The 25,504-nt window shown below is 56.9% G+C and overlaps 1 protein-coding gene across 5 annotated transcripts in view; it reads right to left on the bottom strand.

Moving 5' to 3' along the window:
* The window catches only part of PDZD4 (PDZ domain containing 4), a 31,148-nt gene extending 10,253 nt beyond the window's left edge, over positions 1-20,895 (bottom strand). For 2 of the 5 annotated variants that reach the window (XM_077890108.1, XM_077890109.1), the window contains exon 1: positions 20,517-20,895. In XM_077890108.1, coding sequence (XP_077746234.1) covers positions 20,517-20,576 — 60 coding nt within the window. In that variant the 5' untranslated portion in view covers positions 20,577-20,895. Of the gene's footprint in view, positions 1-19,547; positions 19,752-20,516 lie in introns of those variants that run through there. The other 3 variants (XM_077890110.1, XM_077890106.1, XM_077890107.1) reach the window with 3 other exon arrangements.
* Between the last annotated feature and the right edge of the window lie 4,609 nt (positions 20,896-25,504).

Here is a 25,504-nt window from a genome sequence, read left to right as displayed (position 1 = left end):
AGGGCATGATCCGGGGACCCGGGATCGAGCCCCGCAGGGAGCCCGCTTCTCCCTCTGCCTGTGTCCCTGCCTCTCTCCGTGTGTCTCTCATGAATACATAAATAAAATCTTTAAAGGATAAAAAGTGTTTCACCACAGTTGCACCTGGAGGGGCAGCCGGGGCCAGGGAGGCCCGCTGCACAGCTCTTGGAGGAGAAGGGGGTTCCCTGGCGGCCTGCGTGGCCAGATCCGCGGAAGCATGGCCTGGGGGTGCTAAGCGTAGCCCCGGCCCACTCGCGAACGGGCTGCTCTGCCCGGCGCTGCGGGGAGTGGGCTGCACAGGCGCATCGCGCGGTGGGAGCACAGGAAGCGGAGGCTGGAGGTGGAGGAACCAGCCCTGGTGGCGGTGGCGGTGGCGGTGGCGGTGGCGGTGGCGGTGGCGGTGGCGGTGGCGGTGGCGGGGGGAGAGGCGTCTTCTCGGGCCCAGGGGCCCAGGGGTTGGGGGTATGTGGGAGGGGTGAGGGCGGAGGGCATGAGCATGTGGGCTGGCGGAGGGGGGTGTGAGCACAGACGTGGGGGTAGGGTGATGTGTCAGGGTGGCCTTTGTGCATGGGGGTGGGGGCCTGGGGCTGGGTGGCTTGTGTGGGTGGTAATAGGGGCGGGTCTCTGACCCTGTGTTGAACCCCTTCTCCTTGGAGAGGGTCTCCTCCCCCCCTCCTTCCCCCTGCCACCTCCCGCTTCAGCTCGGTGGCCTAGATCAGCCGCTCTCCTTTGTCCCTTCCCTCACGCATCCCTCTTTCCTCCCTCAGTAGCTGCTCATCACTTCCTGCCCCCCTCCCGTCACCTACAGCCACGCGAGGACAGGTGCCAGGTGTACCTATTCCTGGGCACATGTCAAGGGAGTCACGAAAGGGCCAACGGCCACCCGGGGAGAAAGCGGAGCACAGAGGGGACCCGGGTAGTCCCAGCATGTGGGCAGGGCTCCACAGCCCTGAGACTTGACCCCGTCAGGCTGCCAAGGAGGCCGAGCGCGGGACTTATTCACCTTCCCACCCGAGAAGGCCCGAGAAGGCCCAGCGGAGCTCAAAGTCCCAGCAAGGGCCTGAGGGCAGACAGCACATCCTCATCCTCAGCGAGGAGGGGAAGCCAGGCCCCGAGGGGCCCCACCTGAGCTTCCAAGGTGGCCCTGTCTCTCCTACCAGGCCAGGGCGCCTTTTAAATTTTTTTTAATTACAAAACATTTTTAAAGATGTATCTATTTATATGAGAGAGAGAGAGAGAGAGAGAGAGAGAGGGAGAGAGAGAGGGCCGAGTGGGGGGAAGGGCAGAGGGAGAATCTCCACGCAGACTCCCGAGGGCCAGACGCGGGCCTCGATCGGATGGATCGGATGACCCCTGAGATCACGGCCTGAGCTGAAACCAAGAGTGATGCCTCCCCGACTGAGCCACCCAGGTGCCCCCAGGGCACCTTCTGATAGCCGGAAGGAATCCAGAATCAGGATCACATGGGGAATGTCATCTCCAGTTCCCAGAGAGCAATACTTGCAGGCCGAGCCCCTTGTCGGAAACCCTCATTAGTAGATGTTGCCCAAACCTCCCTCCTCTGAAGCAATCCAGAAGAAATCCACTTCGTCTTTCAACACTCCACATACGCCTGAAGGCCACTTGAACGTCCCACATCCGCGCTCGCCCCAGTTCCCGAGGACTCTCATGTCCTCGAGCACCCCGGGGCAGGCGCTGCCAGCCGTGCCAGGTGCCAGGCGTTATTATCCTTCGCCTTAGCTGGAGCGAGCTTTTGGCCGCCGGTCCTGCTGTTTCACAGCGAGCTCGCAGGGCAAACAAACCCTCAAGCACCGCCTCGCCTCACAGGCCTCGTGCTCTCCACTCAGGGGCTCTCCAGGCACGGATCCAGTCCTCTGCCCAGATGCGCCCAAGTGGGTTGACCTGACACCCACAGCTCTAACCCGAGGCCAGCGAGCTGGAAGTCGCTTCACTTCCACTGCGGGGAGAGGGGATCCAAGCCCTAGAGGCCCCCTTTGCTCAAATGGGGCCCAGGTGGCCCTCCCACTCCCCTGGCAGATGGCCCGGTCCCCGCATACACACGGGGAGGGCACTCGCTGCCCTGGGCCCTCAGGCACGGAAGCGCCTTGCAAGCCCAGTCTCCGCAGGTCTCAAGGGCACTGGCCACCACCAGGCCCCTGGGCACTAAGCATCCCTCATCCTGGCTAACCCTGCCACCCAGTCACACGGTCTCGGTCTCAGTCTGACGCCCTGTAAAGTGGCAAGCTTTCTGGAGGAATTTGTCAGTAATGATTAAGAATCTTGCAAATGGGGATCCCTGGGTGGCGCAGCCGTTTGGCGCCTGCCTTTGGCCCAGGGCGCGATCCTGGAGACTCGGGATCGAATCCCACGTCGGGCTCTCGGTGCATGGAGCCTGCTTCTCCCTCTGCCTGTGTCTCTGCCTCTCTCTCTCTCTCTCTGTATGACTATCATAAATAAAAAAAAAAAAAGAATCTTGCAAATGTTCACCATATCCCCCTGGATCCAATAAACTTGCTCTAAGCAAGAGATCCTAATTAATAATACTATTACGTGAATTACAAGGATGTTCAGAGCAGCTTTTTTTGTTGTGGTAAAATACACCACACATAACATTTGCCATTTGACCATCTTGCAAGTGGCATTCAGCTCCTTCACACTGTTCTCAGCCATCACCTCTGTCTCCTGGGACATTTTCGTCCCCCAGGGACCCCTACCCATTCTCTCCACGTTACCCCCGCCCCCAACACTCTCTCTTCTGTCCAGATATAAATGGAATCGTGCAACATGTAGTATGATGTGTTTGGCATCGTTCCTTGACACATTTTCTAGGTTCGTCCATATTGTAGTAAGTAATAGTGCTTCATGGCTTTTATGGCTGAATAATATCCCATTGTATTCCATAATATCCCTTTATATGGATGGACTACATTTGGTTTATCCATTCATCCGTCAATAGACACTGGGTTGTTTCCACTTTTTGCCCACTGTGAAGAAGGCTGCTATGAACATTTGTGTGCAAGTTTTTTTTTTTATTTTTTATTTTTTTTTTTTTAAATTTGTACTTTTTTTTTTTATTTTATTTATGATAGTCACAGAGAGAGAGAGAGAGAGAGAGGCAGAGACACAGGCAGAGGGAGAAGCAGGCTCCATGCACTGGGAGCCTGATGTGGGATTCGATCCCGGGTCTCCAGGATCGCGCCCTGGGCCAAAGGCAGGCGCCAAACCACTGCGCCACCCAGGGATCCCTGTGTGCAAGTTTTTGAGACTGTTTGCAAATCTTTGGGATGTATACCTAGGAGGGGAACTGCCGGGCCCTATGCTCATTCTGCACTTAACTCAGTGAGGTATCAGCATTATTTTAAATGCCAACAAACTTACAACCATCTTAAGCATTAAGTGTCTACCTCATTAAAATGTACAGCTGACCCACCACAGAATCTTCCAGTAACAATCCTGTTTCTCAAAAAAGATAGAACGGGGCACCTGAGCGGCATACTCAATTAAGTGTCAGACTCCTGGTTTCAGCTCAGGTCAGGATCTCAGGGTCACGCTCCGTGCGCAGCACAGAGTCTCCCTGAGACTCTCTCCCTCTCCCTCTGCTCCTCCCCTCTCGAATAATCCTTTAAAATTATGATCTTTGGGCAGCCCGGGTGGCTCAGGGGTTTAGTGCCGCCTTCAGCCCAGGACTTGATCCTAGAGACCCGGGATCGAGTCCCACGTAGGACTCCCTGCATGGAGCCTGCTTCTCCCTCTGCCTGTGTCCCTGCCTCTCTCTCTCGGTCTCTCATGAATAAATAAATAAATAAAATCTTTAAAAAAATAAAATAAAATAAAATTATGATCTTTAAAATAATTATCTTGGGAACCCTGGGTGGCGCAGCGGGTTTAGCGCCTGCCTTTGGCCCAGGGCGCGATCCTGGAGATCCAGGATCGAATCCCACGTCGGGCTCCCGGTGCATGGAGCCTGCTTCTTCCTCTGCCTATGTCTCTGCCTCTCTCTCTCTCTCTGTGACTATCATAAATAATAAATAAATTTAAAAAATAAAATAAAATAATTATCTTTTTTTAATATTTTTTTTTATTTTTCAGACAGAAAGAGAGCACGAGCTGGAGGCGTAGAGGGAGAGGATCTCAAGCAGACTTTGTGCTGAGCACGGAGCACGAGGTGCTCAATCTCATGAGTGGAACTGAGATCCTGACCTGAGCCAAAACCAAGAGTCCAGCACTTAACTGACTGTGCCACTCAGGCGCCCCAGTAAATAAATCATTTTTTAAAAAAAGATATATTGGGCAGCCCCGGTGGTGCAGCGGTTTGGTGCCGCCTGCAGCCTATGGTGTGATCCTGGGGACCCAGGATCGAGTCCCACATCGGGCTCCCTGCATGGAGCCTGCTTCTCCCTCTGCCTGTGTCTCTGCCTCTCTCTCTCTCTCTCTCTCTGTGTCTATGAATAAATAAATCTTTAAAAAAAAGATATAAAAAGACACATTTGAACTAGGATGATTACCATATAAAATGTTTATGGAAAAAGCCTGGGAAACATATAAAAACATTGTGTGAGGGAAATCTGAGATTTTCCCCCCTTTCTTTCCAAACTTTACATAACATGGCTATACTTTTGAGAGGAAAAAAGCGTTTATGAACAAGAAAAAAAAAAGACCATTGCTGGAAAATTCTCACAATAAAATTTAAGCACAAAGACCTGCTTAGACCAGTGTGATCCCAATTTTGCGAGCATGGAGCTGGGCGAGTGGGAGGCAGCCTGGCTCGGGCAGAGGTGGGGAGCGAGGGAGGCAGCTGGGACATCGTGCTGCCACAGATGTGCTAGTTTGGAGGGTGCACGGAGCTCACAGGCTTTTGAAAGACTTTTTCACAGATGGATGTGGACGTTACACATGTACAGTCATTGGTATGCGCGTGTGCATTCAGCACCACACAACACTTTCCTTAAAGACTTTTCTTTTCTTTCTTCCCTATCATATTTTCTCCAATGAACACTGCTTTTGTAATCGGAGAGAAAACACACAACAGCAATCTAGCCCATGATATATTCTGAGTTGCTCTCAGTTTCCCCAGACTCTGTGGCAGGCGACTGCTTTGTGCTCCTGGCTGCAGGGCAGCCCAGGCTGGGACTGTAGCCTCGGGGCTCGGGCCCCTTGGGTGCCCATGAAAGGGGAGCAGCGCTAATGAAGTCACATCACACTCCACATCCACACCCGATCTGAGGAGGCACTGCTGTCTCCCTCTACTGCTTTCCACTTCCCGCCTGGGTGTCCCCAAAAAAGGAGCTGGAGTCCCAGAGGGAGTGAAGGAGGCCCCGGGAAGCTCGGGCTGGGGGCTCCAGTTGAGGGGGGACAAATCGCAGTCACCCATCCCTAGAGGAGGTGGCCACGCGGGCCCCACGCCCACCCCCGGGGCCACTGGGAGACTGGCTCTGGGAGACGGAAGAAGGGCCCGGCCGTGTAGCCTCCATGGGTCTCAGGCCCCGGGGGACGCGGCGGAGCTGACACCCTCCCGCCCCCAGCATAGCCCCTCTACCTGCCTCCTACTGCTCCCTGGGAGGTGGGATTTCCAGAAGGCTTTCTTTTTTTTAAAAGATGTTATTTATTTATTCATGAGAGACACACAGAGAAAGGGAGAGAGAGGTGCAGGGACCCAGGCACAGGGAGAAACAGGCTCCATGCAGGGAGCCCAGCGTGGGACTCGATCCCGGGTCTCCAGGATCACGTCCTGGGCCGAAGGTGGCGCTAAACCGCTGAGCCACCCAGGCTGCCCTCCAGAAGGCCTTCTGTGCGTGATCAAGGTGTAGGCCCCAGCGTGTGAGCAGGGGACAGGAGATCCCTAGGGTCGGGGGAGCACTGATCCCATAAGCACCAGCCAATGAGGCAGGGAGGCAGAGCGGACATGCCCCAGGCTTGCCTTCAGAAGGAGCCCGTGCCCACCCCGGCCCCTCAATGCAAGCCAGGTCGCAGAGGTGGGACCCCTCCCCACCAGCGAACAGACAAGCCAATCTGGTAGTGGGCTGAGGAGACAAGACACAAGCTAGGGCAGGGACCTACCTCAACCCAGGCTCTAAAGGAAGGTGGAGAGGAAGTTGTAATAGGAGTGGGAAGAACTTTCTAGCAATCAGAGGTGTTGGGGGTGAGCAAGGAAGGTTAGATGGGGTGTCAGAGGCTGTAGTGGGGATGGACCTGGGCGACCGGGCCACTGCCCACTGGTCTCTCTTGTTCCCAGCGAGCTGAAGACAAGGGACTCCTGGGACAAACATGTCTGGTCTCCATGTGGCTTCCCCAGGATGCAGGGGGACAGTGGAGGACGAGCCCGCTCGGGGAGGGCTCCCTCCGCCCCAGGGCACCCTTCTGGAAGCTGAGAGGCAGACTGCTCCAAGCCTGGTCGGAAGGTGCAAGGGGGAGGGGGCAAAGCCGCATTTCAGAAGCCCGGTTGGCAGAGAGCCCAGCGGAAGAGGTGATGTGGGCGATGCGTGCACAGGTGACCCTCTGTGTCCCCGGTCAGCGGGGAACCACTGGAAGGCAGAAGGCACAGGCTCCTGAGCATGGCAGGCCCACTGCCTTCTCCAGCTTAGCGCTGGAAAAATGGGAAGAACAGCCATAAGTAAGACAGACGTGGGCACCCCGGTGGCTGGGCGGTTGGGCGGCTGCCTCCGGCTCAGGTCGTGACCCCGGGGTCCTGGGATCAAGTCCCGCGTCGGGTTCCCCGCAGGAAGCCTGCTTCTCCCTCTGCCTGTGTCTCTGCCCCTCTCTCTGTCTCTCATGAATAAATACATAAAATCTTTAAAAAAAAAAAAAAGACAGACGTGATCCTTGTGCTCGGGGAGGCTAGTGCCAGGAGCGGGACCCAGACAAGTCACAAGCCGTTTTGGATCGCATTAGAGCCCTGGGTTACGTGGTGGAAAATGCGAAAGTGGGGACTGTTTTACGAGTGTGCAGGGACAGCCTCCCAGGGGATACTTGACCTAAGACCTGAGGGATGACAAGGAGCCTGCCACGGTAGGGACTCTGAAGAACATTCCAGCCAGCGCTAAGCCCTTGGTGCCCGCTGGAGAGTAATGCGCACACACGGAAGAGGCCGGCCTTCACCCCGGCCTCTATGAAGAACGTGGAGGAGGGGACCAAGTGGAGGCAGAGGAAAGAGCAGCAGGCAACCAGTGGACCAGACCAGAGATCATGGTGGCCTGGCCCGGGATGGAGGTGGCAGCGGAGACGGGGACGCCAGGACCTGCTGCTGGGCCAGGGACAAGGACTAGGGAGGGAGGAAGGATGCCTGACAAGCACAGAGCGGACGCCTGACATCACTCACCATCAGGAAAGTGCACGTCAACACCACGGTGAGACCCCCCCTCACCCCTACTAGGAATGGCTGGGATGACAAAGTGGAAGAGAAGTGCTGATGTGCTTGTGCAGGCGCAAGATGTGGCAGTGGGTATGGAAAAGTCTAGAGGTCCCGCAATACCCAGCAATGCCGCAGGAATTGACAACAGGCATCCACACAAAACCGTGCACACACCAGTTCGTGGCAGCACTATTCATCACAGCCCCAGTTTGGAAGCCACGTCAATGTCCACCAACAGATGGAGAGACGCAATGTGGTAACATCCACAAGGTGCATCATTCCACCGCATAAAGGGACGGGGACGGAGGCCCGGCACATGCTACACACATGCGTGAAGACAGTGTAGCCAAGTGAAAGGCAGGCCCAGAAGGCCACGTACTGTATGATTCCAGAACAAGCAAATGCACAGGGAAAGAAAGCAGAGGGGTGGTTGTCAGGGGTTGGGGGAATGGGGAGAATGGGGAATGCCTACTTAATGGCTGTCATGTTCCCTTTTCGGGGTAATGAACATGTTCTGGAAATAGTGGTGATGGTTGCACAGCACTGAGAACGTACGTGTCACTAATGGTAAATCTAATGTCATATACTTTTTCCCCCACAATAAAAATATAGGGCTGCCGTGCCGATCCACAGAGACCACCAAGGTCAGGGTCAGTGGGGGCGAGGCAGGGGTTGGGGTACACATGGGCCATGGGCATGCTTTATTAATGGAATTTTTTCCTTCCAATTTGAAGTTCCCAAAACAAACACCTCCAATGCACCACTGCACTTAAATGTGTCCCAAACACACGCCACCAAATCACCTGTCATGTGACCATTGTCACCGAATTCCACTAGGGATTGTTCTTGATTGTAAAGCATGAGATTGGGGGGTAGCGGGGTGCCTGGGTGGTGCAGCAGGTTGAGACACTAGTATTGGTTTCGGGTCAGGTCTCATCTCAGGGTCGGAGGATCCAGCTCTGAGATGGGCTGTGCACTCAGCACGGAACCTGTTTGGGTTTCTCTCTCCGTCTTCCTCTCCCTACCTCTCTGTCTTCGAGATAAATAATCTTATTTTTCTTTAAGATTTTACTTATGCATTCATGAGAGAGACACACAGAGGCAGAGACACAGGCAGAGGGAGAACGTGGGGAACCCAAGGCGGGACTCGATCCTAGGACCCTGGGATCATGATCTGGGCCAAAGGCAGACGCTCAACCACCGAGCCACCCAAGAGTCCCAAAATAAGTAATTAAAAAATAAGCAAGCACCCACGCAAGCAGAGACCAGGCGCCTGGCCGTGTGTGCCCGTAGAGCCGGCGAACCTTGATGTCAGGGTGGTAGGTTCGAGCCCCACGCTGGGCCTAGGGTTTACTTTAATATAAAAAAATGTAAATAAAATCGTGAGATGGAGGAGATAAGGGGGGATGGAATGTCCCCCGAAGAGGCCCACGGAGCCCACGAGGCCGCCGACGCTGAGCCGCAGGAGAGCGAGACCCAGGGTTTCTCAGGCAGAGAGATGCTGGGGAGAAGGGCTGAACGAGACAGAGCATCGCGGGGACGGACGGGGGCGCGGCAGGCAGCACGCGTGGGCATCTGCTCGGGGTGGACGGGGGCACACGGCCCGGGGCGCTGGGCGGGGAGTGCGGCTCGGCCCGCATAGACGCCGCCTTCGGGAGCTTCCGCAGAGCACCGGTCGCGGAGGCGGGGCGGGGGGAGAACGCCGCCTTGGGGCTCTACCCGGACCGGCCCGGAGCCCGTGGGCGGCGCTGGCAGCAGGCGCGGGGCGCGGGGGCGGAGGAGAAGCCCCGCGGCAGGGTGCGGGACACAGCGGCTTCGCGGGGAGCCCGCGGCGGGCCGCGATCTCGGGCGGGGGCGCGGCCGGGTGGCGCCCCCTCCTCCCGCCTCCCCCCTCCCCCGCGAGGCGGCGGCGCCCCGGGTGGCGGAGGGCGGAGCCCCGGCGCGCTCGCCCCGCCCCCTCCCGGCCCGGAGCCGCAGACAAAGGCGACGGCGGCGGCGGCGGCGGTGGCGGCGGTGGCGGCGTGGGCAGGGCGGGCCGTGGGCGCCAGTCCTCCCCCACCCCCCGACCCACGGAGGCGGGCGCAGCGGGTGGGGGCTCCGGGGAGGCGGGAGCAAGGGGCTGAGAAGAGAGCCCTGGCCGTCCGGGCGGGGCCTGCGCCCCACGGACGCCCGCGGAAGGCCCCTTCGCTCGAGCCCACCCGGCCACGAGGGGGTCAACTCCACAAACGTCTAGTGGGGGATCCCCGGGTGGCTCGGCGGTTTAGCGCCGCCTTCGGCCCAGGGCGGGATCCTGGGGTCCCGGGATCTAGTCCCGCGTCGGGCTCCCTGCGTGGAGCCTGCTGCTCCCTCTGCCTGGGTCTCTGCCTCTCTCGCTCTCTCTGTGTCTCCCACGAATAAATGAATAAAATCTTAAAAAAACAACCTAGTGGGGCCCACGGCTGCCACAGCACGACCGTCCTAACCCCACTCTGCGGACGGACAAACACACCGAGGACACAACCGAAACTGGAAGTTGCCCTCTGCCCTGGGGCCCAGGTCCTGATCCACGGCTCTCAGCTCCGCTGACGGGCGTGTCCAAGGGACACCTAGGACGGACCTGTGTCTGGCTGCCGGGGCTCAGCCAAGTGTCAGGGGGCCCCCACACCCATAGGGGCAGAGAAAGCAGAGAAGGGAAGCCGCAGCCAAGGGCCGGCTGCAGCCCGCCTTTACAATGGCCCAGCACGGGTCGTCGCTCCTATTTTGCCCACCCTGGATCCTGGGAAGGGTCAACGCACAGGGCCCTTGCAACACGGGACAGGGGATACCTGCATGCCCTTCAGGCAGATCTCCCCCGGAGGGCGCATGGTCACACCTGTTCTCTCCTTCCTACACACACGTGTTGGAAGCAAGATGCCAACACCAGGGCTCCCATTCGGGGGGAAACCACACCACCCTGATATGCTCGTGGACTCAGCACTGATGCCATCATCAGCCCCCCTACCCCCTCCACAAATGTACCACTAAGGCCCTTACAGCTTGTTTTTCTTTCTGCACCCAGGATGCAATCAAGGACCACACACATCACACGTGGTTGTTAAGTCTCTACTATCCTTTAGTCTAGAACAACCCACTTTTTTTTTTCTTGGACTTTCATGGCACTGACCTCTTGGCAGAGTCCAGGGCACCTGCCTTGCAGAATGCCCAAGTCTGGATCTGCCCTCATTAGATTTAGCTTAAGTGCTTTAACAAATTGCTGGGTCCTACCCCCTCCCAACGAACAGCATCAGGAGACACCGGGATCAGGCCATCCCACTGCTGGGGACCTTGATTTGGTTTGGTCACATGGTCCAAGTCATGGCTGCCAGGTCTCTCCTTTTGCCTTCCTAATTTACAAGACACCTGGGGTAACACCTTGAGACCCTGCGACTATCTTGTTCCCTAACAACCTCTACGTAATGGTTTTACCATCCCACGATGATCCTTGCCTAAATGAATGGCATCGGGCTACAAAATGCCTTAATTTGTAAGAATTGTAGCAGGGCCACCACAGTCTGTTCCATCATCACTAGACTGGCCCAGCCAATGGCTTGGCCCGAGCGGTGGCTGCCTGGACAAACTAGGCATCCAACCCCAGAACTGTGCCCACCCCTTCTTGCCCAGGGGCAGGAGAAATAAAAGGAAGCGTGGGAGGGCTTCATCTCCAAAGCCTTCTTAAGTAGTTCGGGAGTGGTATGCTGGTCCGGGTACCCAGGTGAGCTGTCTGCATGTCGGTGAGGGCGGGGGTGGCGGGAAAGGAGCTTTGCTTAAGCTGGAACACACTTTGTCCCTTGGGACCTTAGTGGTGCAATGACCCCTGGAAATCGAATCGGTAGGTCTCAGGTGATGCCTTGCCTCTTATTTGTAGGAAACTCACTTCCTAGGTGATGTTGATGTGATTCAGGGCTGCACTTCTTCATCCCAAGATCCCCCCGGACGTCCTTGCCCCTGGTGCGGGGGGTCCAAGGACCAGCAGCACAGACGCCGCCTGTGAGCTTGTGAGAAACGCAGACTCTCAGGCCCTGGACCTGCCCCAACCCTGCAGTTTAACAAGGGCCTTAGGGCGGAGGTGCGCTGGCCCAGAGCACCCCCTCAACGAACCAGGAAGGACGCACACATACCTGAATGGGGTTCAGACACCAGACAAGTGATTCAAAGGGTTTCTCCTTCCCTCTCAACCCTTCCCTCCCCAAAGCTGCTGAGTGGATGGTGCTGCCCACCCAGGGTCTGCTGAAATCTGGTCCAAGTGCCCTGGCCCCCCTGCCTTTGTAGGTGAGGGCAGGCCTGACGTGCTGCCTGGAAGTGGCTGACAAGGAATGGCACCCCAGAGGGCCTGTGTGAAAAAGCGAAGCAATTCCTAAGATCATCATCAAAATCAACCTTCAGGGGAGAAGGGGGGCACCTGGGGGGCTCAGTCGGTGAAGCGTCTGCCTTTGGCTTAGGTCGTGATCTCGGGGTCCTGGGATTGAGCCCCGCATCGGGCTCCCTGCTCAGCGGGGAGCCTGCTTCTCCTCCTTCTGCTGCTCCCCTTGCTTGGGTTCACTCTCTCTCTGTCTCTCAAATAAATAAATAAAATCTTTTTTAAAAAGCATCCACCTCGGGGTGTAAGCTCCCGAGTGAAAACATCACCCGCCCACCTCTGGGCTAACCCGACTGGCCCGAGGGCATGAGCAGAGCGAGTCCAGGAGTCATCAGGATGAGAGTCTCTGTGAGGTGCCCTTCGTCCCCACCGCTCAAAGCAAGCCGAGCAAGAGGCAGGCTGCCCTGCGAGGGGCGATGCCTGGTCTCGGCCCCAAAGCAGCCCCCGGGCCCCAGCTCCTCTGTCTTTCCTCCTCTAGCTCCTAACTAGTCTGGGGCCTGACACTCCTTCGCAACTCAGGGCTCTCCTTCCTGGGTGTTTTCTCCCCTTTCACGTTACAGAAACCCTCGGAATCATACTGGTCCTCCGTCACTGGACACTAACTGTGTCCAGTCCGTGAGTAAGGCTGTCTCCATCCACCGCCACGCCTTGGCCACCCACCAAATGGCAGCAACTCCACCCTCTAGCCAAATGAGACCCCAGGGGACCAAGTGCCAGGAGCAAAGTTTGCGGATTTCCCCCAGCAGCGACCCTGGGGGGCAGGCACTCTTTATTCCCACATGGCACTGTCTTCCCCTGTGGGGACCCCGAAGTACAAGCAAGGGAAGACCCACCCAGGGGTGCCTGGGTGGCTCAGGGGTTGAGCATCTGCTTTCAGGGTCCTGGGACCAAGTCCCCCACCGGGCTCCCGGCAGGGAGCCTGCTTCCCCTCTGCCTGTGCCTCTGCCTCTCTCTGTGTGTCTCTCATGAATAAATAAATAAAATCTTGAAAGAGAAAGAAAGAAAGAAAGAAAGAAAGAAAGAAAGAAAGAAAGAAAGAAAGACCCACCCAACCCTACTAAGGCCCCCATGCTGGGCTAAGTGCTCTGATGTGTTTTTCCTTTGATGTGTGTGTTACACGTATTTCTTGTTGTTAAAGCTTTACTGAGGTGTAATTGCCATATGATCAAATGAACATATTTAGAGCAAACACTTTAAGGTTTTGTAAATATGTCTGTGCAACCATCATCACCATCAGGACAGTGACCATTTCCATCATCCTCAAGGATCCTCATGCCCCCTTTGTCATCACTGCCTTCAGCCCATCCCTGCAAATGCTGATCTGCTTTCCATCATATGCATTAGTTTGCATTTTCTAGAATTTTCTACTGATGCCTCAGCCAGCACTTGGAACTGAGGTAAGGAAGGAAGGGCATCTTAAAATTCTGAGACAATGGAAAAGCGTGGTGACCCCGTGCAGATGATAGCTATTGGAATTCAGGGCCCATTCACCACGGCACGATTATTTCCAGAGGGCCCACTTCAGGACAGGCAGGGCGCTCAGCAGCAAGGCACAAGGACAGAACCAAACCCTGCTCACAGGAAGCCCCCACTCGGGGGGCAGGGAGCATGTGGGGGGGCTTCCATGGAGGACGGAGGAAGATGGAGAGAGGGGACAAGTGTGGGCCCGCAGCCCCCCACCCTGCTCTCGCAGCACACTGGGCCCTGCTTTCCCCAGCCGTTGCCACTTTGTTCCTGACCAGTCTCTCCCATTATAAAAAGGCCCCAGGGAAGGAGGGGGCTGTGGCTCCTCGGTGCACAGAATGCTGGCTGCCACAGGGGGGCTCAGCCGGCAGGAGCCGCAGGAAAGACCTGGGGGGCTGTGGTGTGGCCTCTCTGGATGAAGACAGACAGGAGACAATGGTGGTCCTGACTCACTAGGCCTCAAGGCTGAAACAAGAGGACAGGTCCGGCAGGACCTCGTTGGGAACAGGTGGAGTGGGCCGGAGGCCAGTTAGTTGCCTTTGTCACATAGGTCTCCTGTGCACCAGGCCTGCGAGCAAGCACGTGACGATGTCAGAGAGGGGGACCAAGATCTAGAAGACTAGGGTGGCAGGGCAAAGACGAAGAAGCAGAGAGAAGCCCAACAGAGTGGGGCGACACTAGATCCACAATAAAGGGGTTGAGGGACCCCAGGAAAGGATCCCGGTGAGCAAGGGCACCGGGAAGGGCTCTCCGAAGGCACTGGGTGCCTTGGTGCTGACGCCCCTTCCTCCCCACCTTCCGCCCTCCGTAAGCCGTTCCTTCCTCTCCCTAACTCAATTTGCAAGACCGCCCCCCACCCTGGATCTTTCTACCTTTTGCAAGCTTGTCAGTGTGTCGCCCCACTGCCGCCCCCGCCCCCAGCCTGGCACCTGTGCCCGGCTAAAGCCGGTGGAGGACACGACTGACACGATGCCAGTGGAGCTGGAGCTCTGACAGGCCGCGCTGGGCGCCTGCGGGAGGCCGGCTCACCAGGATAAGGGGCCCAAACCAGCGAGCGCCTCAACAGCCACCCAGAAACCTGACGAAGTCTAACCACCCTGCATATCATAAAAACACTCAAACTAGGAATACAAGGGTCTTCCTTGGGGTGCCCGGGTGGCTCAGCAGTTGAGCGTCTGCCCTTGGCTCAGGGCATGATCGCGGGGTCCTGGGATCGAGTCCCGTGTCGGGCTCCCTGCATGGAGCCTGCTTCTCCCTCCGCCTGTGTCTCTGCCTCTCTCTGTGTGTCTCTCATGAATAAATGAATAAAATCTTAAAAAATAAAATAAAATAAAACATAAAGAAAAGGTCTTCCTTGACTTGATAAAGAGCATCTATGAGAAATCTACAGCCAACTTCCAACTCACTGGTGAAAGACTGGAGGCTTCCGCTCTTAGATCAGGAGCAAGGGAAGGATGTCTGCTCTCACCACTTCTATTCAACACTGTACTGGAAATTTTAGCCCGAGCAAATAGGCAAGAGCAAGAAATAAAAGGCATCCGGATTGGAAAGGCAGACGTAAAACGGTCTCTGTTTGCCCATGACATAATCCCACATACAGAAGATCCTGAAGAATCCACTAAGAAGCAATCAGAGCTAATAAGCGAGGTGAGTAAGGTTGCAGCACACAGGATCAATATACAGAAATCAACTGCGCTTCTACACAGTGCCAATGAGCAAGATGAAAGGAAGCTGAACCGATTCCCAGGGCGAGTGGGTGGCTCAGTCAGGTAAGCATCCGACTCTTGGTTTCAGCTCAGGTCACGATCTCAGGGTCCTGGGATCGAGCCCCACTTAGGGCTCCAGACTCAGCACGGACTCTGTTTCTCTCCCTTTCCCTTTGTGCCCTCCCCAAATAAAGAAACAAATCTTAAAAAAAAAAAAATTCCTGGCTCAGTCAGAAGAGCATGTGGCTCTTGATACCAGGATCATGTGTTTGAGCCCATGGTGGGTGAAGAGATTGCTTAAATAAATGAACTTCTAAAAAAAAAAATCTTTAAAAATAATTTAAGGGGGCAGCCTGGTTGGCTCAGCAGTTTAGCGCCGCCTTCGGCCCAAGGTGTAGTCCTGGAGTCCCGGGATCAAGTCCCATGTCGGGCTCCCTGCGTGGGGCCTGCTTCTCCCTCTGCCTGTGTCTCTGCCTCTCTCTGTGTGTCTCTCATGAATAAATAAATTAAAATCCTTTAAAAATTTAAAAAAGGGGTGTCTGGGTGGCTCAGTGGTTGAGCCTCTACCTTCGGCTCAAGGTGTGATCCCAGGGTCCTGGGATTGAGTTCCGCATCGGGCTCCCTGCGGGGAGTCCGCTTCTCCCTCTGCCTGTGTCTCTGACTCTCTCTCTCTCTGCGTCTCTCATGAATAAATAAATAAATAAATAAAATCTTAAAAAAAAAAAGAAAACAATTCCACTCACAATAGCACCATAAAAAATAAAATACTCAGGAATAAATGTAACAGGGACGCCTGGGTGGCTCAGTGGTTGAGCGCCTGCCTTTGGCTCAGGGCAATGATACTCGAGTCCCACGTCGAGCTCCCTGCATGGAGCCTCTTTCTCCCTCTGCCTGTGTCTCTGCTTATCTCTGTGTGTCTCTCATGAATAAATAAATAAATAAATAAAATATTTTTTTAAAACAGGAATAAATGTGAGCAGCCCAGGTGGCTCAGCGGTTTAGCGCCGCCTTCAGCCCAGGGCATAATCCTGGGGTCCCGGGATGGAGTCCCACGTTGGGCTCCCCGCATGGAGCCTGCTTCCCCCTCTGCCTGTGTCTCTCTCTTTCTCTCTACTCTCTGTGTCTCTCATGAATACATAAATAAAATCTTTTTTTTAATTTTTATTTATTTATGATAGTCACACAGAGAGAGAGGCAGAGACATAGGCAGAGGGAGAAGCAGGCTCCATGCACCGGGAGCCCGACGTGGGATTCGATCCCGGGTCTCCAGGATCCCGCCCTGGGCCAAAGGCAGGCGCTAAACCGCTGCGCCACCCAGGGATCCCCATAAATAAAATCTTAAAAAAAGAAAAATCTTTATAAAAATAAATAAAAAAATAAAAAAGGAATAAATGTAACAAAAGTAAAAAACCTTGTTTAAAGAAATTGAAGACCCGTTTGGAAAGACATTCCATGTTCATGGGTAATACTCTACCTAAATCGATCTACAGATTGAATTCAATTCCTACAAAATTGCAGCTGGCTTCTTTTGAGAAACTGGCAAGCTGACCCGAAAATTCATATAGAAACTTAAGGGACCCAGAATAACCAGAACAATCTTGAAGAATACAAAATTGGAAGACTCACACTTGATTTTAAAATTTACTTACAGGGACACGTGGGTGGCTCAGTTGGTTAAAGCATCGGACTCTTGGTTTGTGCTCAGGTGGTGAGCTCAGGGTCATGAGGTGGAGCCCTGCATCAGGCTCCTCACCCAGCATGGAGGCTGCTTGAGATTCTCTCCTTCTCCCTCTGCCCTTCCTCCTGCTCATGCTCTCATTCTCTCTCTCTCTCTCTCTCTCTCTGTCTCTCAAATAAATAAATAAATCTTTTTAAAGATCCTAAAAATAAAACTTACTTACAAATCCACAGTAAAAGCAGAGGGGTACTGGCATAAAGATAGGCATTTCTCCAGAAAAGATAAACAAATGGCCAATGGTGCATGAAAAAATACTCAGCATCACTTAGGCATCAGGAACTGCAAATCAAAACCACAATGAAAAAAAAAAAAACCCACAATGATACCACCTCACGCACAGTAGGATGGCTCTAATCAAAAACGTGCATTGGGAGGATATGGGGAAAGTGGAACCCTGTGACATTCCAGGTAGGAATGTGAAGTGGCTTAGCCCCTGTGGGAAAGGGTTTGGCAGGTTCTCAAAAAATTAAACAGAATTTACCCTACGATCCAGCAATTCCATTTCAGGCTATATACCCAAAAGAATTAAAAGCAGGGACTCGGGGTGCCTGGCTGGCTCAGTCGGTGAAGTGTACTGCTCTTGATCTCAGGGTTGTGGAGCTGAGCCCCACGTTGGGTATAGAGATTACTTTTAAAAAATCTTTTAAAAAATAAATAAAAGCAGGGACTCAAACAGATATTTGTACACTCATGTTCACAGCATTATTCACAATAGTCAAAAGGTGGAAGCAACCCCCGTGTCCACCAACGGGTGAATGGATACTGTGTGGTATAGTCACACAATGGAGTATTATCCAGCAATAAAAAGAAATTTAGGGGGAGCCTGGCTGGCTCAGTTGGAAAAGCATCTGACTCTTGATCTCAGGTTGTGGGTTTGAGCCCCACATTGGGTGTAGAGATTACTTTACAAAAACATTTAAAAAAAAAACATGATAAAAGAAAGAAGCCACACATAAAAATCATATATTGTATGGTTCATACAGTTCATTAGATGAAATGTCTGGAACAGGTAAATCCATAGAAAGTAAATGATTGGTTGCCAGGGGCTGGGAGGTGTTGGGAGAAATGGGTACGGGAGTGCTAAAGGCGGGGTTTCTTTTTAAGGTAATGAGAATGTTCTGGAATGAGACAGTGGTGATGGCTGCACAAGTCTCTGAATCTATTAAAAACCACTGACTGCACACTTTACCGGGGTGTGCGAATTTTAGCTCAATAAAGCTGTAGGTTGTTTTGTGCCTGGGAGCCCTGAGGAGAAAAGGGCGTGGAACCCAAGGCTGGGACAGACACCTGGCGGTAACCTGGGGGTTGGAGAACCCAAGAAGAGGCCCCAGGGAGTCCGGGTCCTGGCACAAGGAAGTCCCCTGGCAAAGTGATGCGGGTGTGCATGTGCATTTCCCTGGGCTGCACTGGACCCCACTGGGGTCCCCTTCTCTCACAGGGTGCAAGGCCGCAGGCACGTAGAGACCGGACAGGAGAAGCACCACTGACGCTAGGGGAGGACCAGTGTTGAGGGGAGGACGGGAGCCAGGCAAGGGGTCCGACTGGTCTTTTGGGACAAAAGCTTCTTTCTGCTCTGAGAAGAGGGTCGGATTGGGCCAGGAAACCCCTCCCTGCTCTGCCTGGGACTCCAGACCCCGGAAACGGGGTCTTCTCAGACTACTAATGGTTTTCCCTGCTTTCCGGCTCCTTTTTATTCACCCTTTCTTTTGTCTCCCTTTATTTTATTTTATTTTATTTTATTTTATTTTGGGAGGGAGGGAGGTGCAGAGGGAGAGGGAGAGAATCTTAAGCAGGCTCCATGCCCAGGCACCACGCGGGGCTCAATGTCACCACCCTGAGATCAGGACCTGAGCTGAAATCAAGAGCCTGGGCCATCCAGGCGCCCCTCCCCTTCATTTTCACTGATAGTCCCGCTTTTAAAACTGCATCCCAGGCTCTGATTCTGCCCAAACTTCAGCAGGAGCTTTAAAAGGGAGCGGTGTCCCCAGACACTGGCCTGTGATGGCTGCGGCTCAGAGCAGGAAACTGCAGAGGGCAGTTGGCATGTGTCCCCAAGAGCCTGGGGCTCTCTCTCAAGAACCTTCCTGCCCGGGGTTCATCTCAAGCCCTCCTCCAACAAGGAGCCTCCCTGAGGGCAGTCCCAGCCCAACTGTGGCAGCCCCCCCAACTCACTGCCAGGGGGAGCCCCGAGGGTCGCCCCAGTGTGGTCCCTCAACCAAGGCTCCTTTCAAGCCTGTAGGGCAGCGCGGGGGGCTCTCCACGCCTCCCCACCAGGTCGGCCTTACACGAAATACTACCTCAATCCCTGTCTGAGGAAGTCAAGAGCGCACAGCTCTGGAATCGCTGGCCGTTGGGTGGAAGATTCCAAGAAAGAAAGCGGTGAGGCTGGGATCCCACGGCGGCACCAACCAACCAGTGCAGCCCGGGTGCCCACCACTGGGATTCCCGCGGGCTGCCTTTCGGTCCCTGCCCGGGTCATCACCGAGCCCGTTCCACGAGCGCGCAATGACAATGGCCAGGCAAGATTTCCAGGGAACAGGCCGAGAGGAACAGCCCGGGGGCGCACGGCGAGAATGGAAGAAAGGCGGGGGGCAGCGAGGGGCAGCGAGGGGCAGCGAGCGCCCCCGGGGACAGGGCCTCAGGGGAGCTGGGTGGCGCGGCCAGGGCAGAGCAAGGTTCCCCGTCCTGCCCCCGCCCGCTCCCGGCGGCCACAACGGGGCTCCCGCGGCCTCCCCCATCCCTCCCCAGACACCGATCCCGCCCCCCGCGCCCCCGCGCCCCCTTACAGGAGTTCCCCCCATTCTTCTAAGGAGACCTCATTGCCCCGGCCCACGCCGCGCGCAGCAGCGCCTGCTCCCCGGTCGTGACCCAGAAACCCGGAGTTGAAGTGCATACCTGTCTGCGCCCGGTCCGCCCCTGGGTCCCGACTGCCTCCGACCTTGAACTCCCGCCACTTGGCCCCGGGGGCGTCTCAGGCCACACCATCCGGGACATTTCCCTGGACACCTCTCTGAGCGCACACAGAAAGTACACACACGCGGGGCCGGAGGAGCCTCCGCGCACACACAGACGGGGCACAGGCACGCACTCACGAAGTCACGCCACGCACAGGCAAGGAAGCCCCGCTCCGGGCCACCGGGCTGGGCTTGGGTTCCGCGCGCGCGGCCGGGCGGATCCCCTCCCGCCCGAGCACCCCCCGGCCCACGCCCCGCGCGGCTCCGGACCCGAGGCCCCGCAGGGCGGAGAGCGAGCGGGGCACCGCTGCCCGCAGGCAGCCTCCCCGTCGCGGAGCCCGCGGCACCCGGCCTGGGCGCGCGCCGTTTGGGCAGGGCCGGAGCGGAGCGGCTGCCAGGAGGAGCGCCCCGGCCCCAGCGCCCCCGCGCGCTCCTGCGCCCCTCGCCCGCCCGCGGGGCCCTGGATTCGGCCGCCGCCCGCGCCGCGGGTGCCCAGCTCCCTCCCCCGCCCTGGGTCCAGCGGGGCGAGCGTGTGCAGGGAACGGAGCCCGTTGCTATGCAACCTCCATCCCGCGCCGGCGCCGGCAGCACCGCGCCTCCCCGCTCCCCGGCCGGGGTGCAAGCGCGCCGGCCCCGGGCCGAGCCCAACTTCCCGAACCAGGCCGATCCGGACCCAGGGTTCAGGCCCCCAGTGTACTCCGGGCGCCCGGGGGATGCGCGCGGCACCCCATCCCCACGCAGCCCCCCCGTTTGTGCGCGGTTCCCACGGAGCGCCAACACCCAGCAGCCCCCCGAATTGAGGGCGGGAATGGCTCCCTACCTCTTCCTCTCCGCGCCCTCCAGCCCTCCCGGGTAGGCGACCGGCTGCCTCCCCAGGTGGCGCCCACGCCCCCGCCGCGGCGGTCCCTACCTGAAGCATCACTTTGTACTGCTCCTCCGGTTTCTGAACCACGCACATATTACATCCCATGGTGCTGGCCAGCGAGGGGCGGAGGGCGGCCGCGGGAAGACGCCTTTCAGTGGCCGGAGTGCGGGACCGCGGGTCCCGGGCCGCGGCCGCGGGCCATACCCTAGCGCAGGGGGCGGGCCGCCGAGCGGGGGAGGGGAGGACGCCCCCCAGGGAGGGGCCGCTCCACGCCCCTCCGGTTACCTCGGCCGGCGGAGGCCAGGCGCGGGCATGCTCCCTCGCACCCGGCCAGGAGAAAAAGGGCAGCGGGGGATGGGCGGGCGCGCCGGGCGTTGCTGGGCGACGGCCCCCCAGGAGGCGCGGGGGCGCGCCGGGCCGCCGGGGGCCGTCAGGGGCCGTGGGCCGCGCGCCTCCCCGCCCGCGGGGCCCGCCGCTGCCGCTGCCGCTGCCGCTGCCGCTGCCGCCTCCGGCTCCCACCCATGGCCACCGGCCCCGGGAGCCCGGCCCTCGCGCTCGGCGCCGCGGCCCGGCCCGCCGAATGGGGGGCGGCGGCGCGGCGGCGGCCCCCGCCCGCGGCCAGGCCCGCGCCCACGCTCCCGCCTCGCCCGGCCGCGCTCACGGCGCTCCCGACGCCCGCTCTCCGGCCCGCAGTCGGCCCCGCAGTCTCCGGCTCCCGCCCGGGACGACGGGCACGCGCGCGGCGGCGGCGGGGGGGAGGGGCGCGGGGACGGGGCGCACGCGCGCGGGGAGGGGAGCGGGGCGGGGTGGCGGCGCGAGCGGCGGGGGCCGCGGGAGCCGGCGCGGAGGGCCGGGGGCGGGGCCTCGGCCGGGGTGCTAGGGGCTCCGGCGCCCGGCTCCGCGCTCCCCGCTCCCGACGGCGTCGGGTCTCCGGGCTCCCCGCTCCGGCCGCGCGGCCGCCGCGGGGCGGGCCCGGGAGGCGGGGGGCCTGGCCCCGGCAAGGCGCCTCCGGGGTCCCCCGAGAGCTCGGGGCCGCGATCGCAGCCCGCTTCCCGGGGCCCCCACGCCGCAGCCCGCGTGCCTCTACCCTCCCTCCGACCTCCCTTCAGTGACTGCTTCCCTCCCTCCGCTCGGCCCTCCCTCGCTGTCCTGTACACCGACACCTTTGTTAAAATAAGATAAAAAGAAGGGGGGGGAGAGAGGGCGCAGAGCCCGCCACACGGCTTGGGGTGCCCTGGGAGCCCCGCGCGCGCGGGGCCGCCCCCCCCGGTCCGCCGCCTACCTGTCTCCGCCGCAGCCCCGCGCTCGGGCTGTCCCCCCATCCCTTGCTCTTCTCTGCCACCGCCTGCCCTCTGCTCGGACCAGCCCGAGAGAAGGCCCTCGCCTGGGAAGCAGCGTGGGACTGGGGGCTCGTTTCCCAGGGGTGCCCGGGCAGAGCCGCTGCGCCCGAGCCCCCCGGCCGCGGAAGGTCGCTTGATTAAATTGCCGCACGCTTCATTTCCAGGCTTTGGCAAGTGATGGGATCATTAACCGCACGGAGCCGTTTAATTAGACGGCAGCGGTTGGGGAAGGCCCCTCCAAAGCCCTCTTCCTCCCCGACTCCTGGGTTAGAGGCTACAAATCGGGACGCGGGCCTGCTGCGGGGTCTGGAGAAGGGCAAGGAGTGTCCGGGAGAGCAGCCCCGGGGCAAGGGCTGGTGCACCGGTGGCCTACACTGACGGTGGTCTCAGGGGAGGAGAGCCGAGAGCCGGTACAAGGGTACATGCAGGTTGGAGGGGCTCAGAGCCGCCGGGACTTGACCCTGCGAGGAGGTGGACAGAGTGCATCTGAGAATTCTCGGCCCCAAACCCAAAGACGGTACTGCTGTGCTAGGACCACCACAACCCTGGTGGCTTACAACAACAGAAATGTGTTTTTTTCCAGTTCTGGAGGTTCCAAGTCCAAAATCAAGGTGTGGGCAGGGCCATGCTCCCGCTGAAGGCTCAGCGGAGGGTCCTTCCCTGCCCCTTCCTCCCTTCTTGGTGGCTCCCAGCAGCCTTTGCTGTTCCCTGGCTTGTAGCGGCATCACACCAGTCTCTGCATCTGTCCTCACCTGGCCTTCTTCCCCTCGTGTCTCCTGTGTCCATAAGGACACCGGTCGTTGCATTTAGGGCTCACCCTACTCCAGCATGACCTCCCCCTAACTTGATCACATGTTCAAGGGCTCTAATTCAAAATATGATCACGTTCACAGCTACCAGGGATTGGGACTTGAACTTTGTGGAGGGCATAATTGTACCCACCACACGGGGCAGAGGGGAGATTTAAGGACTACATAGACTGCTTCTTGAGTGGAGGGACGAAGTCACGTTGCCTCGGAATGTAAATGTCTGCGAACACGTGAATGGGAGGACTTTGTGGCCATTTTACCATTGACTGCACCTGCATCACCTGTTCTTGATTCCCCCATCCCTGGAAAGCCTCACTGCCAGGCTAGGTTTTTTTTCCGGGAGGGCTGAACTGGATCTTCATCCTACGTAGGTCTGAACCTTTCATTGCTTTCCTCCTTGGCGGGCCACAGTTGTGCAATTGTCTATTTACAAAACACCCAGAGACACCCTATCGATGTCCTCAGTGGCAGGCATACTTCTTGTCCTTAGAGAGCAGCAGCAGGGCTAGCTCCTGACGCACACGGGATCAACTGCCCCACCAATATGACAATCTTTTCTTGACTGGATGGTCCATGGGCATGAGGAACCTACGTTGACCAGATAATAGCTTTTGTTGTTGTCGTTAGGATTTTATTTATTGGGACACCTGGGTGGCTCAATGGTGGAGCATCTGCCTTCGGCCCAGGGCGTGATCCTAAAGTCCTGGGATCGAGTCCCACCTCGGGTTTCCTTCATGGAGGCTGCTTCTCGCTCTACCTGTCTCTGCCTGTCTCTCTCTCTCTCTCTCTCTCTCTCTGTGTCTCATGAATTTTATTTATTTATTCATGAAAGACACAGGGAGAGGCAGAGACACAGGCAGAGGGAGAGGGAAAAGCAGGCTTACCACGAGGAGCCTGATGCTGGGCTCGAGCCCAGGGCCCTGGGATCCCAACTGAAGCCAAAGCCAAAGGCAGACGCTCCACCACTGAGCCACCCAGGCAGCGCCCCCCCCCCCAGATTATAGCTTTTGTTTCAAGTTCAGCAGAGCCCTTACCATGACCCTTGATGGAAGCAGTACCCCTATCCCAAGAAGCAGGACCTCAAGCCCAGGAAGGCCTAAGGTTTCAGAAATGGGAAACCCTGATTCAAGTGGGTCACTGCAAATGATGGGGAGAGCAGCCAATCCTGCTGCCACTCCTAGGTTCACAGCACCACGTATGATTATTGATTCACTGCCTTTGTCACCTTGTGGAGTAAGGTCCCCCAATGCCATAAGGTGCTTTCCCTGAGCCAGAATCTTTGCTGAGCCTTCAATAGGCCCTGGGTGCTTCTGGGTGATGCAGTATAGGGCAGGGCCAGTGGCTCCCATGCACAAGTGCATATTGTCACACCATCTTTCTTGGAAAGAGTCCCTTACTCAGAAGTATTGTGTGGCATACCATGTCATTAGATCAGGTGTTGTGTAAGCCCTCGGATGGATTGCTAGCAAAGATGTTGTGCACGGGGAAGGCAAATCCAAATCCAACGCGTGAATTATTACTGCCCCCTCTGCGGGGAGAGGAATCCTGAGGTAACCTTCCTGCTACCAAACGGTTGGCTGGTCCTCTTGAGGAATGGCGCCATACCAAGAACTCAGCATTGGTCTCTGCTGCTGGTGGGTTGGGCATTGCGTAGTGGCAGTGTGGGGATCAGCCTTGCTGAGAGAGAACCCTTCCCTTTGGGTCCGTGCAGAACCTCCAGCCCTTCCCACCAAGGCCACTGCCTTCATGGATCCACTGCACCTTGGAGAGAAGCTGGTTGACCTCCACCATGGGGTTCCCTCTATTTGCCTGGTGGCGGAGTTTGAGTTCCTGCTGTGCTGAGGGCCATTGGTGGAGACACAGAAATCCACATAGCCTTCTTTTTTTAAAAGATTTTATTTATTTATTCACGAGAGACACGCAAAGAGAGGCAGAGACACAGGCAGAGGGAGAAGCGGGCTCCCTGCAGGGAGCCCCATGCAGGACTCAATCCCCGGACCCTGGGATCAGGCCCTGAGCTGAAGGCAGACGCTCAACCACTGAGCCACCCGGGCGTCCCTCCACATACCCTTCTTATGCACTCCCCGAGGTACATGAGATATATCCACACACCTCTCCTCCAAGCCTTCTGATCGCTGATTGTAACATTGTGGTTTATAAAGAAAAAAATATATATTATTTAGTCTTTGTCCGTTTTGTCCCAAAGATCCTAAAACTCTTGGAATTTCCTGTGATGAGAGCAATAAAGGTGTCTTTTGTTATGTGAATGAGGGGACTTTGGGACCACACCTAAGGATGGGGGATGGTTGCCTGGAGAAGCAACTGAATAATTAGAAGGTTCGGACTTTCAGGCCTCCTTCCCTGACCTCCAAGGAGGGAAGAGGGACTGGAGGTTGAATCTATGGCCAATGATCTGATCAATCATGCTTTTGTAACGAAGCCTCCTTTAGAATTCAAAAGGAGCAGGGTTTAGAGACCCGGATTGCAGGTACAGGAGAGCGGCCTGCTTGAAAAGAACATGGAAGCCCTGTGCCTTTTCCCCATACCTTGTCTTGCAGATCTCTTCTTTTTTTAAAAAAAAATATTTTATTCGGGATCCCTGGGTAGCTCAGCGGTTGAGCGCCTGCCTTTGGCCCAGGGCGTGACCCTGGGGTCCCAGGATCGAGTCCCACATTGGGATCCCTGCATGGAGCCTGCTTCTCCCTCTGCCTTTCTCTGTGTCAGTCATGAAAAAATAAATCAATAAAATATTTTTTTAATATTTTATTTATTTATTCATGAGGGACACAGAGAGGCAGAGACAGGCAGAGGGAGAAGCAGGATCCCCACAGGGAGCCTGATGCAGGACTCGATTCCTGAACCCTGGCATCATGACCTGAGCCAA

The sequence above is a fragment of the Canis aureus genome, chromosome X, assembly GCF_053574225.1.
Source record: "Canis aureus isolate CA01 chromosome X, VMU_Caureus_v.1.0, whole genome shotgun sequence".
NCBI classification, from domain to species: Eukaryota; Metazoa; Chordata; class Mammalia; order Carnivora; family Canidae; genus Canis; species Canis aureus.
The sequence above is the reverse complement of the archived record's forward strand: the minus strand, read 5'-3'. Positions and strand labels throughout refer to the sequence as shown.